The following is a 13,952-nucleotide window of genomic DNA, read 5'->3' on the forward strand; positions in this document are numbered from 1 at the left end:
TTCCAAAGATTGTACTGCTGAGGCATCTCACTTGTTATTGCTCGCTGACAGCGTGTGACTGAGTGAAAACTATGTGTGAACCATATGTTAGTAGTGCTTGTGAAAATGAAGGAATGCTAGTGTGAAGTGCTGCCCCTTTAATTCTGTCCTCATTCAAGCCCGAAAAAGTAAGTGCATACTCTATATTATATGAAGTCTCTTAAAAGGAATACTTGAGCAGTCAGACTTTGGAACAAAATCAGAAGGTGAGAGTTTATAGGTGGTTTTTTCCTCTAAAATATCAATCTGCTTTTTTTTATATGTGTTTCTACATTTATATTTTTAGAGGATGTGATTTTTGTTGGTGGTGTTTTAGTCGTATTGAGCAAAGTTTTGTTTAAAACCGGGATAACTGGTGTATGTTTAACAATAGTAATCATCAAGCAAACACCTCTTGTCTTTTTGTGTGTGTCTTATGAAAGGAGATGTTACTGGATTAGAGGTCGAAAGGTTCAGATTTCCTTCATTGGCCTTGTGAGCATCTCAGCATACCGTTGGCTCTCAAGGAGGGTAACTAGAGGTTAGAGGATTGTCAGCACCCCTTGGAGGCCTAAGGGCCGAGCTCTTTCGTTTATTTAGAGAGTTTAGAAAATTCTCGTTTGCTAATCTAGGAGACCTTTCTAGGAGATAGAGTGTCACCTGAGAATTTCTATTTAAACATGGAAAACAAATCGTCTTTTGCACATTCTCTGGTGATATTTTCAGTGTCCAATAGAAATCAACCTATTGCCAAATAGAAAAATAAAATGTAGTGTGAGGGTCTCCATAGACTCATATGTTTGAATGCGTAGTCACCGGGTGATATTTTCAGTGTCCAATAGAAATCAACCTATTGCCAAATAGAAAAATAAAATGAAGAGTGAAGGTCTCCATAGACTCATATGTTTGAATGTGTAGTCACCGGGGAGTGGAGCTGTTTGAAAAGGTTACAAGCATTAGGGGTGTGTCCTTGGTGGAGGGAATGTGTCACTGGGATCGGGTGCTAAGGTCTCAAAGGCCCAAGCCAGGCCCACTGTCTCTGCTCGTGGATGGAGGCCTCGGCTACTTCTTCAGCGGCACACCTGACTGCTGCCGTGTTCCTACCATGGTGCTAATGGACCAGGCCTCTGAAACTCTAAGCAAAGCCACCAGTTTAATGCTTTCTTTTGCAAGAGTTTCTGTGGTCATGGTGCCTCGTCACCGCAATAGAACAGTTATTAAGACATTGGTTTCTCAGTAAATTTTATTGTTGCTTTATGAAACATGTAATAGTATATTAGCTTGTCATATAATACTTGACATTGGTATTTAAAATTAAATATTTAAGGTACTTATTTGTGGCAATTAACAAATTATGAGCAAAACCACTCTTGTGCAGTTGGGGCACTAATATTTATGTACTAATATGAATATTTATTGTCTGCTTTCTTAGCTTCTGCCTAAAGGGAGAAGGATTGGATGGCACCTTCCCTGCTGTAATAGACTATACACCATATTTGAAGTTTGAGCAAAGGTATTTACCATTTTGTAGTGTGTTGTTGAAATTTTAATTGTAACTTAGTGGTTTGAACAATTTTTATGTGATTTAAAGTTTGTATGTAACATCCGTTTCTTATCAGAAATTATTAGTTAGAACTAAGGAGATAGCTCAGTGGATGAAGTACTTGCTTTGCAAGCATGAAGTCCAGTCAGCATCATCAACACTAAGGAAAAAATAGCCGTGGAAGAATGGGAACGAGCCCTAGCTTTGGGCAGTCAAAGGCAGGTGGTTCCACAGGACTCATGGTTAGGAAGTCCAGCTGAACTAGTGAGCCACAGAATCAATAGAGACTTTGTCTCAAAAAACAAGGTCGAGAGTCATACAGAAAGTCACCTAAAGTTCGCCTCTGGCCTCCGACACACACACACACACACACACACACACACACACACACACACACAGAAAGACCCTTAAACTGTATGTTTTTAAAAAATATCTTGTAATTTATCCCACTGCTAGTCTGTGTAACGATATTGTGTAAGAATTCTGAACTTCCTTTAACTTCAATTGAAAAATAATTAGGTGAAATCTATAGAAGTTTTTTGTTTTCCTGTGTATACATGTAATATTGATACATTATCATTCAAGGTATATTGTTGCATACCTAATCCAGGAAAGTCTCTGTATGTCTCTGTCTCTGTCTCTGTCTCTCTCAATTTGAAACTACAGGGTCTCTCTGTAGCCCTGGCTGTTCTGGAACTTAATGTGTAGACCAGGCTGACGTCTGACTTACAGAGATTCACCTGCCTCTGCTGCCTGAACACTGGGATTAAAGGCATGTGCCGATATGCCCCGTTTAAAAAGACATTTTCTTAAATACCAGGTGTGTGTGTGTGTGTGTGTGTGTGTGTGTGTGTGTGTAACATTAAAAACTTGTGAATTAAAGTATAGCCCCTGACTCCAAACAAACCACCATCAAATAAGAGATTTCAAGTAAAAGTTTTTCTGACATTTTCTGGGGACATGTGATGACAGAGAAGAGTGGTCATTCCCCGATAAGAGTAGCTTGGTAAGCCTCTGAGTTCCGTGGGTTAGTTACGTGGGCACGCATGAGGGTTACTTACAGGTAAGCCTCTGAGTTCCGTGGGTTAGTTACGTGGGCACGCATGAGGGTTACTTACAGGTAAGCCTCTGAGTTTCGTGGGTTAGTTACATGGGCACGCATGAGGGTTACTTACAGGCAAGCCTCTGAGTTTCGTGGGTTAGTTACGTGGGCACGCATGAGGGTTACTTACAGGTAAGCCTCTGAGTTCCGTGGGTTAGTTACGTGGGCACGCATGAGGGTTACTTACAGGTAAGCCTCTGAGTTCCGTGGGTTAGTTACGTGGGCACGCATGAGGGTTACTTACAGGTAAGCCTCTGAGTTCCGTGGGTTAGTTACGTGGGCACGCATGAGGGTTACTTACAGGTAAGCCTCTGAGTTCCGTGGGTTAGTTACGTGGGCACGCATGAGGGTTACTTACAGGTAAGCCTCTGAGTTCCGTGGGTTAGTTACGTGGGCACGCATGAGGGTTACTTACAGGTAAGCCTCTGAGTTCCGTGGGTTAGTTACGTGGGCACGCATGAGGGTTACTTACAGGCAAGCCTCTGAGTTCCGTGGGTTAGTTACGTGGGCACGCATGAGGGTTACCAACAGGAAAGGGGAATAAAAAGCAGCTGCAGCACAGGAACGGCCACATTGCTGTGGTCACAACTCAGAAGAGGTGCACCGCTTGCGCTCGGAAAGGATCTCCTTCCCACAGTGGTATTCGCCGTCTTTAGAGCCCAGGAGAGGAACTTTATGAATAGAGGAACCTGTGAGCCTCTGGAGCCTGGTGACTTCCATGGGCTTGCTGAGACTTAGGAGCCTCCCCCTCCTCCCAGGGGGGTTTTGATTCAAAGGAAATCACTACACAACAAATAGTAAGCTGTGGTCACCTTTACCCTGAATGGGCAGAACCCAATGCTGGACTTGAAGAATAAGATGCACCTCAGTTAGAAGTTAGGTTATCAAGATATGAGTGGGAAAGGCTAGTTTTACTGCTTTAGGAAATGACTTATGAAAAATAAAGATAAATGTAAACACTAACTTTGTTTTCTCATATAGAAGAGTCCATAGTAATGATTACAGTGGTTTTGAAAGATAAAGGAGGGACATTCTCAAGCAATTTATTCAGGATGATTTTCACATTATAAATATGATATTCCTAATTGTTGAGTTTTTGCATATCTGAATTCTATGTGGTGTCTTCTCTTTATACACTAATCCTAGCATGTATATGTAACCTGTTCATGTACTACTAAAAATTCCTATCATCTTGTATAGGGGATAAGAAAATGAGGAGGAAAATCTGCTTAGGAGCCAGTTAGCAATTCTGACCATAGAGGTTTCACTTTAAAAATATTTAAACTATGCTAATTGTCATCAAGGATCCGCAGATTGGCACTGGAATTGCCTCATTGGTATGGTAGACACCTTTTTAATCTGTGAACTTTCTAATATATTTTTAAATTTTCCATAAAATTATATATTATATGCTGATAACTTTCTTCCACACCCACATTCCTCCCCTTTTCTCATTCTTCCTCTTCTCCTTAGTTCCCTCTGTTTCCCTGGACAGTTACACTTCTTTTATAAAATCTAGAAATCACCATATTTATCTTTCCACGACTGGCGCCATTCACGTAACATGATTATTTCCAGTTTTATCAATTTTCCTGCAAACATGACTTTGTTCTTCTTTGTGGCTGAAAAGCATTGTTGAGTATGTGTACCATGTGTTCATTGTCTTCTCCGCTGTTAAATGATGTGTAGGCTAGTTTCAGAACTCAGTTAATAAGAGAAGTACTTAATACACATTGATGTGCAAGTGTCTCCGTGATACACTGACTTGGAGTCCATGTAAAAGCCCAAGAGTAGCATCTGGTTCACATGGTAAATCTAGCATTAGTTCCTTGAGAAACCTTTGTACTAACTTCTATCCATCTGAACTATTTTACATTTCTGTCAGAAGCATATGTCTTCCCTTTTATTCATCTGAACTGTTTCACATTTCTGTCAGAAGCATATAAGGCTTCCCTTTTATTCCCATCCTTATTAGAGTACATTGTTACCTGTTTTCTTTTTGTTTCTTCATTGTATGCTGCAATAGCTGGCTTGATGTTAACTTGGCATAAGCTAGAGTCATCAGGGGTGAAGGAGCCTCATGTGAGAAAATGTCCAGCTGTAATGCACTTTCTTAGTGATTGATGGGGTGGACCCTGCCCACTGTGGGTGGTGTTATCCCTGGGCTGGAGGTCCTGGAGTCTATAAGAAATCAGATTGAGCAAGCCTTGTAGAGCAATCCAGTAAGCAGCACTCCTCCATTATCTCTGCATAACTCCTGCCTAGGATCCTGCCCTGTTTGTGTTCCTGTCTTGACTTCATTCAAGGATGAACAGTGCTATGGAAGTGTAAGCTTAATAAGCCCTTTCTTCCCCAACTTGCTTTTTGGTCATGGATTTCATTACAGCAATAGAAACCCTAACTAAGACATATGGTCTCTTTATTACTTTTTGTATTTTTATTTCTAATATAATGAAATTATTTCAGAATTCCATACATGAATACAATTGTATTTTGATCATATTCACCCCGGCCCTTCCTCTTAATGCCTACATTCACCCCCACCCTCTCCTTTTAAACCCACAAGTCCTCTTTAGTATTCTAATAACTCACTGAGTCCAATCTGTGCTGTTCATATATTCACAACTGTGGAGCCATCTCCTGAAGTATGATCCTCTTACCAGAGACCACACCCTAAAATATTGTCCAACTTTGCCCAAGAACTGTCAAATATGCATGCGGGCTCACAACCCCTCCCCTTTTGTGCTGGAATGTTTACTGGTTTGAGACTGTACAGCAACTTCCATTGCTGTGAGTCATGAGTGCAGTAGCCCTCTTGTGTCCAGAAGATACTGTTGTGTGGTGATGTATTACTTATGATTCATTAAAGCTTGCCTGAGCGTTCAGAAAGCAAAGCGATCCTCAAGCTATGGATATCAGGCAGTGGTGATACACACCTTTAATCCTATGACTCTGGATTAAGAGGTAGACAGATCTCTGTGAATCCAAGACCACCCATATCTATACAAGATTAATCCAGTCCTAAAGAGAAACAGCTCACACAAAGATGATCTCAGCACCTGGGATCACACGCCTTTGTAATTCCAGCATTAGTGGGGGAATAAAAAGATAGGAGCAGCATCTTCAGGAGTCAGTATCAGGCGTTAATTCTCCAGCCACATTGAGGATAGGAAGACACTGAAGTCTCAGGATTCTCCAGCCACACTGAGGAGAGGCTTCAGTCTGAGGTTTGGTAGAGCCAGAATCGCCTTTCAGTCTGAGGTAGAGTAAGACCTAGTGTCCAGCTGCTTTGCTTTTCTGATCTTCAGCTTGAAATTTGAACCCCAATATCAGTCCATGGGTCATTTGGCTTTTCATGTTACACTGCTGTGCTTGGGTCCTCCCAGTCTCTTCCTTACAATCTTTCTACCCTCTTCATTGGGTCCCTGATCCTGGAGTGGAGCGCATGTGATGGGGAGCATGTGATGGAGAGGAGCATGTGATACAGATGTATCCAATTTATGGCTGAGCACTACACGAACACTAACTCTCTACACTTTGAGCAATTGAGTTTTTGCCCCCTAAGAAACTTCTGTTTAAACCGCAGAGCTGCACCAATCTATGGGTACAAATTTAGAAGGAAATTTGATACTCTGTCCATTTAGCAAATTAACAGCAATTAGGTTTATCCCGGGTCCGGTGAAATCACCAATCATGGATTATTGGCCAGATTTGCAGTGCCAGGCATGCATTTCCTCCTGTAGCTTGGGCTTTAATCCAGTCAGGAAGCATCTTTTTTTATTCTTCTCTCATGCATTACATTCTGACTGCAATTTCTCCTACTGCCACTCCTCCCTGCTCCCCAACTGCCCTCTCCCCCAGATCCACTTCTCCATTTCCCTTCAAAAAAAAAAAAACATGGTATAACAAGATACAAGAGCAGACAAGAGTCTGAGACACCCTTACTTCCACTGTTAGGCGTCTTACGAAAGCAGCAAGCTATACAACCATAATGCATATAGGGTCTGTGGTTGCTACTTCAGTCTCTGTGAGCTTCTGTGAGCTCTGCTTAGTTGATTCTGTGGGCCATGTGTTTTGTGGTATCCTTGACATCTCTGACTCCTGCAAACCTCCCTCTTCTATGAGGTTCCCCTGGCTCCACCTAGTGTTTGACTGTGGTCTCTGCATCTGCTCCCATCAGTTGCTGCGTGATGCCCCTCTGATGACAACTGGACAAGGCACTGATCTATAAGTGCAGCAGAACAACATTAGGAATCATTTCATTGAATTTTTTGCCAGTAGTGTTTGGTTCTATCGTGGGTCTCTGAGCCGTCCAGTTTCTGGTTCCAGCCCATCCAGGCAGTGTCAGGCCTCTCGTGACAAGGGCCTCAGGTTGTACCAGTCATTGCTTGGCCTCTCCCACAAGTTCTGCCCCACCATTAGCCAGTATATCCTGTAGGCAAGACAAATGTGTGTCAAAAGTTTTATGACTGGATTGATGTCCCAGTGCTACTTGTCTGGTTACAAAGATGGCTGATCCAGACTCTGTATCCCCCATTACTAATAGACTAGGGTCACTCCATAGGTTCCAGGAGTTTCCTCTGCACTAGGTGTCTACATAGGACCCTAAGTGCCCAATTCCAGTCATCTTTCCTGGCATACATTCTCTTCCTCCACACCCCCAACCTGATCCCTTCGGTTGCCATTCCCACCAGCCTGCAGTCCACCCATAAAATCAACTCTACTTCCCCTCCCCAGGGAGATCCATGTGTCCCCTGCTTGAGCCCTCCGTTATTTGCTCTCTGGGTCATGGATCCAAATGCAGTTTTTACCCCTGTAACATTCATGCCACTAATGCAGCCCTTGCTGCGCGTCTTGCCGTGGCCAATGGTTACTTCTTGTCTTAGTATCATTCTGACCAGGGTGAGATGGAATCCTAGTGAAGTTTTTATTTCATCTTACTGATGCCCAAGGATGCTGACATTTTTTTCATGTTCATTGGCCATTTGTATCTCATCTTTTGAGAACTGTCATTTCATTTCATTAGATGTTTTTGATTGTGCTGTTTTATTTCTTGCTTAGCTTTCTGAGTTCTTTCATTTTTGTAGATATTAATCTCATGACACGTATAGATAGCAAACATGTTTATTTCGTTCTGTAAGCTGCCTTTTTGCTCATTTATACACTGTTGCTGGGGCTACATAAACATCTACTTACATTAAAATAGGGAACCAATGGCAGACTGGAGTATAGATACTACCTAAGTGCAACTTGATGAACCAGTTAGTTTTTGAGGGGTTACTTACGGGAATATAGGTGAAGAGTTATAGGAGCAGACAAGACATAAATAAAAATGCCATCACCAAAAGCCCATCCCAGCATGGGTGACATCTCACCAAAGCTGGGAATCTGGAGTGCACAATCTGCAGACAGTTCAGTGGGTGAGAGAGTGTCTTTTCTGTGGCTCAGTTGGTCTGAACCCTCCAAGCAGCTCAGCCTGGTCGGCTTCATCAAATAGCGTGGCTGATCTCTGTTTCTTCCACGCTTCTGTTTCTTCCAGGTAACTTGGCTGGTCTTTGCTTCTTCCAGGTGACTTTTGTGTCTGAGCTTCTTCTAGGCAGCTCAGCTTGTCTGAGAGTCTTCTGGGCATGTGAGCTTGTCCCTGATTCTTGTAGGTATCTTGGCTGATCTGGATTTCTTACAGGTATCTCAACCTGTTTCTAGTTCTTTCGAATGGCATGGCTGGTCTAAGCCTCTTCTAAACAGCTTGTCTCATCTGGAAATGTTCTCATCAATCCATACTGTTTGAGGAGGAAGGAACTTGGTGAATCTGGTCAGTTTCAGAGACTTCCTGAAGCTGTGGAGTTGTTGACACTCTATGTGTTTTGGGCCTTCTTCCTGGATGGAATATTTCATTTTCTTTAGACTATCCTGGTGTTTCTCCTCCCCTTTAACATCCTGTTTTAAGGGGCTTCTCTCCAAGACCCAGGTTTTAATCTCAGAAGAAACCACTTCACAATACCCACTTAACTGTTTGCTTGACTGTATAGAATCTTTTTAATTTTATGAGGTTCCATTTGTCAACATTTGGCATTACTTCCTGTACAACTGGCGACATATTCAAGAGTACTTGCTGTATCTTAATGTGTTTGCCTCTGAGAGTTTTAGGACTTTGGGTATTTATTTGAATTGATTTTTGTAGGGGGCAAGAGATGGAGATCCAGTTTCATATTCTACATATACATTTTCCAACTCTATTGAAAAAGGTGTCTTCTTAATGTATTTCCTTTTGGCATCTTTGTCAAAAGTCAGATGGCTGTCAATGTGTGGGCGTGTATGTGGGTCCTCCCTTGAGTTCTGACACATTACATGTCTGTGTTTGTGCCAGTTACGTGCTGCTTTGTTCCTGTGGCTCAGAACCATAACCTGAAATCAGGTGGTGTTGTACATCAGCATTATTCTGTTGCTTAGGATTGCATTGGTTATCCAAGGTCTTTTGTGCTTCCATGTGAGCTTTAAGACTTTTTATTTTGTGTGAGGACTTGTACATCTGGGATTGGATTGTTGGTAAATGTGGTGGTTTGAATGAGAAGTGCCCTACATAGGCTCGCACATCTGAATAATTGGTCCCAAGTGGGTGTCACTAGTAGGAGAAGTCATGGAACATTTAGGAGGGAGAGTCTCACAGGAGAATATGCTGGGGAGGGCTTTGAGAGTTTACAACCTTATCCCAACTCTAGTTCTCTCTGCTTTACATTTATGTTTGAAGCTGTGATCTCTTAGTTTCTTGCTCTGGCCACCTGCTGCCGTGCCTCCACCACCATGATGGCCTCTCTAACTCTTGAACCATATGTCCAAATAAATTCTTCCTTTCTGTGTGATATTTTATTACCTCACAGAAAAATAACTAACATAGAAGTTGGTACAAGAGAGTAGGGTTATTGCTGAGAAGAATCTGACCATTTTTTTTTTGGAGGAATGTAGAAGACTTTGACACTTTCAGATTAGAAAAGCAATTGGATGCTGTAAACAGAGCTAATAGGCCATTCTAGTAGGATCCTATAAAACAGATACTGAGAGAAACACAGAGGTCTGGCTCCTGACATTTCAGAAGGGAACTAGGTCTCTGTTAACAACTGTGCTTGAGGTCATCAGTGTGGTATTTGGCAAATAACCTGGCTGCCTTCTCACCTTGTCCTAAAAACTTGCTTGAGACTAAATGTAGAAGTAATGGACTAGCTTTTGGTGGAGGACAATCCAAGGCTGTGTAACACTGAATCAGTGGTGTGGTTATTACTCATAACTCTTACACAGCTCTACATGAAATACATACAAAATATACAGCTTGAAGTGAAAAGGAGCTTCAGGAAGCTTTATGTTATAGCAAAGGTGTATGTTGAAAGAGAGGCTGTGATTGTTAAGGCGGTAATCCCCATAAAAACAAGGCTCCCACTCTGCACTAGAACAATGGGAAAGGTGTTCTCAAGACAAAGCCCTACCCAGCTGAGCTTCCAAATTGTGAAAAGAGAAAGTTAACGTGTTTCTTGTACCTAGAAAGCTGTTGTTTCAACCTAAAAGAGCTGCTGCTAAAGTGGTCCAAGAGTGAATCCCAAGCTCTCACTTGAACTCTGCAGTGTCATTTTCGTGGTGCTGGCTTTAGAGGCATGGAAGATACAAGAGTAAGGGGTTCTGATTTCTTTCTGTATGGCCTCAGAGAGCCACCGAGTCAAGCAGTGTGTCACAGTGCTAGTGTCACTGCCTGGAGAACACCCTGAGATGCCATTGTGTGAAGCCTAGGTCTCAGTGCAGACCCCGATATTCCGGAGCCAGCTGAGCTGTGAAATGTCTGCTAAGGAGAGCTGCATGCAGAGAGTGGAGCCAGGCCAACAGAGCGATGTCTGTTGCAATCAGCAAAGCTGGAGGAGCTATGCCATGAAACCCTTTGGCAGAGGACTTAACGCTTCAGCATTTAGTATTTCTCCTACTGCGTTTTGGTTTTCCTGTGGTCAGGTTTTTTCTCATTAGGTTCTCATGCCTTTGGAATGGAAATATATATTCTGTGTGGTTGTATGCTGGAAGCATATAATTTGATGTTTTATTTAGTAGGGGTCATATAAGAGATTACTTTGGGTCTTAGAAGAGGCTTTGAGACAGTGTTGAGACTGTGAAAGACTATGGAGACTTTTAAAGCTGAACGAAATGCATTTTGCATCATGATATGAGCCTATGGGGTCCAAGCAGTGGAGTGTGGAGGTTTAAATGAGATGTGCTCCTATAGGCTCATGTATTTGGACACTTGGTTCCTAGTTGGTGGCGCTGGGGTTTTTTGAGAGAGGGGATTGATAGAAAACCTTTATGAGGTAGAGCCTTTCTGGGGGAAGTATATTGCTAAAGTAGGATATGGTAGTTTGAATGAAAATGTCCCCCATAGACTAATTAGGAGTGGCATAGTTGGAGGTGACCTTATTGGAGTAGGTGTGGCCTTGTTGGAGGAAGTGTGTCACCGGGGATGGGCTTGGAGGTTTCAGAAGCTCCAGCCAGGCCTAGTAGCTCACTGTCTCTTCCTGCTGCCTGCCAATCCAGATGGAGAACTGTTGGTTACCTCTCCAGCACCATGTCTGCCTGCACGCCACCGTGCTCCCTGCCATGGTGATAATGCACTAACCCTCTGAACTGTAGGCCAGCTCCAGGCAAATCTTCTCCTTTATAAGAGTTGCTGTGGTCATGGTGTCTCTTCACAGCAGTAAACCCTAATAAAATGGGGCTTTGAGAACGTATGGCCTTGTCCCGTTTCCAGTTTCCTCTCTCAGATTGTAACTGAAGATGTGCTCTCTGCTTCCAGCTCCAGTGTCCTCCTGCCACAGTGCTCCCAGTGTCCTCCTGCCACAGTGTTCCCCAGTGCCCCATCCACAGTGCTCCCCAGTGCCCCCAGCCACAGTGCTCCCCAGTGTCCTCCTGCTACAGTGCTCCCCAGTGTCCCCAGCTACAGTGCTCCCAGCATCCTCCTGCCACAGTGCTCCCCAGTGCCCCCAGCCACAGTGCTGCCAGTGTCCTCCTGCCACAGTGCTCCCCAGTGCCCCCAGCCACAGTGCTCCCAGTGCCCCCAACCACAGTGCTCCCCAGTGTCCTGCCACAGTGCTCCCCAGTGCCCCCAGCCATAGTGCTCCCCAGTGTCCTCCTGCTACAGTGCTCCCAGTGTCCTCCTGCTACAATGCTCCCCAGTGCCCCCAGCCACAGTGCTCCCCAGTGTCCTCCTGTCACAGTGCTCCTGTCAGTGGACTCTTCTGCTGGAACTGCAGGCCAAATAAAGTTTCTTCCTAAGTTGTTTCTGGTCATGGTGATTTATCCCAGCAGCAGAAGAGTAAATAATGCAGCTCAGCCTTTTAAATTACATTTTGGAGAAGTGCTGTCAATGTCCTGGTGTAGTCGTGCTGAGGCGCCATTGCCTCTGCTAGGTTGGTAATCAGGGCACCAGGACAGATTTTGAGTATTCTGGAGAGGGTAGAAAGGGAAGATGAGGGAAGGACGTGAAAAGAGCAACGGTAGAGACTGGTGGGGGAAGCGAGGCAGTTTGTGCTAAAGGAGAATGAAAAGAGTAGAGAGACAGCAGTCAGAATCTAGAGGAGTAGAGAGACAGCAGTCAGGATCTAGAGGAGTAGAGAGACAGCAATCAGGATCTGGAGGAGTAGAGAGACAGCAGTCAGAATCTAAAGGAGTAGAGAGATAGCAGTCAGGATCTAGAGGAGTAGAGAGACAGCAGTCAGGATCTAGAGGAGTAGAGAGACAGCAATCAGGATCTGGAGGAGTAGAGAGACAGCAGTCAGAATCTAGAGGAGTAGAGAGACAGCAGTCAAGATCTAGAGGAGTAGAGAGACAGCAGTCAGGATCTAGAGGAGTAGAGAGACAACAATCAGGATCTGGAGGAGTAGAGAGACAGCAGTCAGAATCTAGAGGAGTAGAGAGACAGCAGTCAAGATCTAGAGGAGTAGAGAGACAGCAGTCAGGATCTAAAGGAGTAGAGAGACAGCAATCAGGATCTAAAGGAGTAGAGAGACGGCAATCAGGATCTAGAGGAGTAGAGACAGCAATCAGGATCTAAAGGAGTAGAGAGACAGCAGTCAGGATCTTGAGGAGTAGAGAGACAGCAGTCAGGATCTTGAGGAGTAGAGAGACAGCAGTCAGGATCTTGAGGAGTAGAGAGACAGCAGTCAGGATCTTGAGGAGTAGAGAGACAGCAATCAGGATCTAAAGGAGTAGAGAGACAGCAATCAGGATCTAAAGGAGTAGAGAGACGGCAATCAGGATCTAGAGGAGTAGAGACAGCAGTCAGGATCTAAAGGAGTAGAAAGACGGCCATCAGGATCTAGAGGAGTAGAGAGACAGCCATCAGGATCTAAAGGAGTAGAGAGACAGCCATCAGGATCTAGAGGAGTAGAGAGACAGCAGTCAGGATCTTGAGGAGTAGAGAGACAGCAGTCAGGATCTTGAGGAGTAGAGAGACAGCAGTCAGGATCTTGAGGAGTAGAGAGACAGCAATCAGGATCTAAAGGAGTAGAGAGACAGCAATCAGGATCTAAAGGAGTAGAGAGACGGCAATCAGGATCTAGAGGAGTAGAGACAGCAGTCAGGATCTAAAGGAGTAGAAAGACGGCCATCAGGATCTAGAGGAGTAGAGAGACGGCCATCAGGATCTAGAGGAGTAGAGAGACGGCCATCAGGATCTAGAGGAGTAGAGAGACGGCCATCAGGATCTAGAGGAATAGAGAGACGGCCATCAGGATCTAGAGGAGTAGAGAGACAGCAGTCAGGATCTAGAGGAGTAGAGAGACGGCCATCAGGATCTAGAGGAGTAGAGAGACAGCAGTCAGGATCTAGAGGAGTAGAGAGACGGCCATCAGGATCTAGAGGAGTAGAGACAGCAATCAGGATGTAAAGGAGTCCGGCCCACAGAGGACCTCCTAAGCCCAGGGTTTCTCTCCGCTCCTTGGTGAGACCTGTCAAAAGGAAGGGGAAGGGAAAGAAGGAGAAGCATGGGGTGATGGGGCGGGGTAGAGGGTGGCCGTTAGCTGTCACTAGCTAGTACGAGGAGGGAGAATAACTGGAAGGGGACAGAGGGGGGGGGGTATAGGGCCATAGTATGACTGTGGTTTCATCTTAATTTCACATTTCTGTGATTTACTTCTGGGTTCCCAGGTACCTGTCACACCCCTCCCTTCCCAAGACTGCACTTCAGATTCTGGCAAACAGTGAATGGTGTCTTCCTGGGTCAGGTCACAGATGCTGGTCACACCTCTGGGTGGTGTGTTAGGA

General features: G+C 44.3%; 1 protein-coding gene across 3 annotated transcripts in view; it reads left to right on the forward strand.

Annotated features, from left to right (window-relative positions):
- The window catches only part of Rundc3b (RUN domain containing 3B), a 144,196-nt gene that overhangs the window by 68,110 nt on the left and 62,134 nt on the right, over positions 1-13,952 (forward strand). For all 3 annotated transcript variants that reach the window (XM_040735829.1, XM_040735828.1, XM_040735830.1), the window contains exon 6: positions 1,451-1,531. In XM_040735829.1, coding sequence (XP_040591763.1) covers positions 1,451-1,531 — 81 coding nt within the window. The remainder of the gene's footprint in view (positions 1-1,450; positions 1,532-13,952) is intronic.

Source organism: Mesocricetus auratus, unplaced genomic scaffold, assembly GCF_017639785.1.
Source record: "Mesocricetus auratus isolate SY011 unplaced genomic scaffold, BCM_Maur_2.0 Super-Scaffold_100051, whole genome shotgun sequence".
Classification (NCBI taxonomy): Eukaryota; Metazoa; Chordata; class Mammalia; order Rodentia; family Cricetidae; genus Mesocricetus; species Mesocricetus auratus.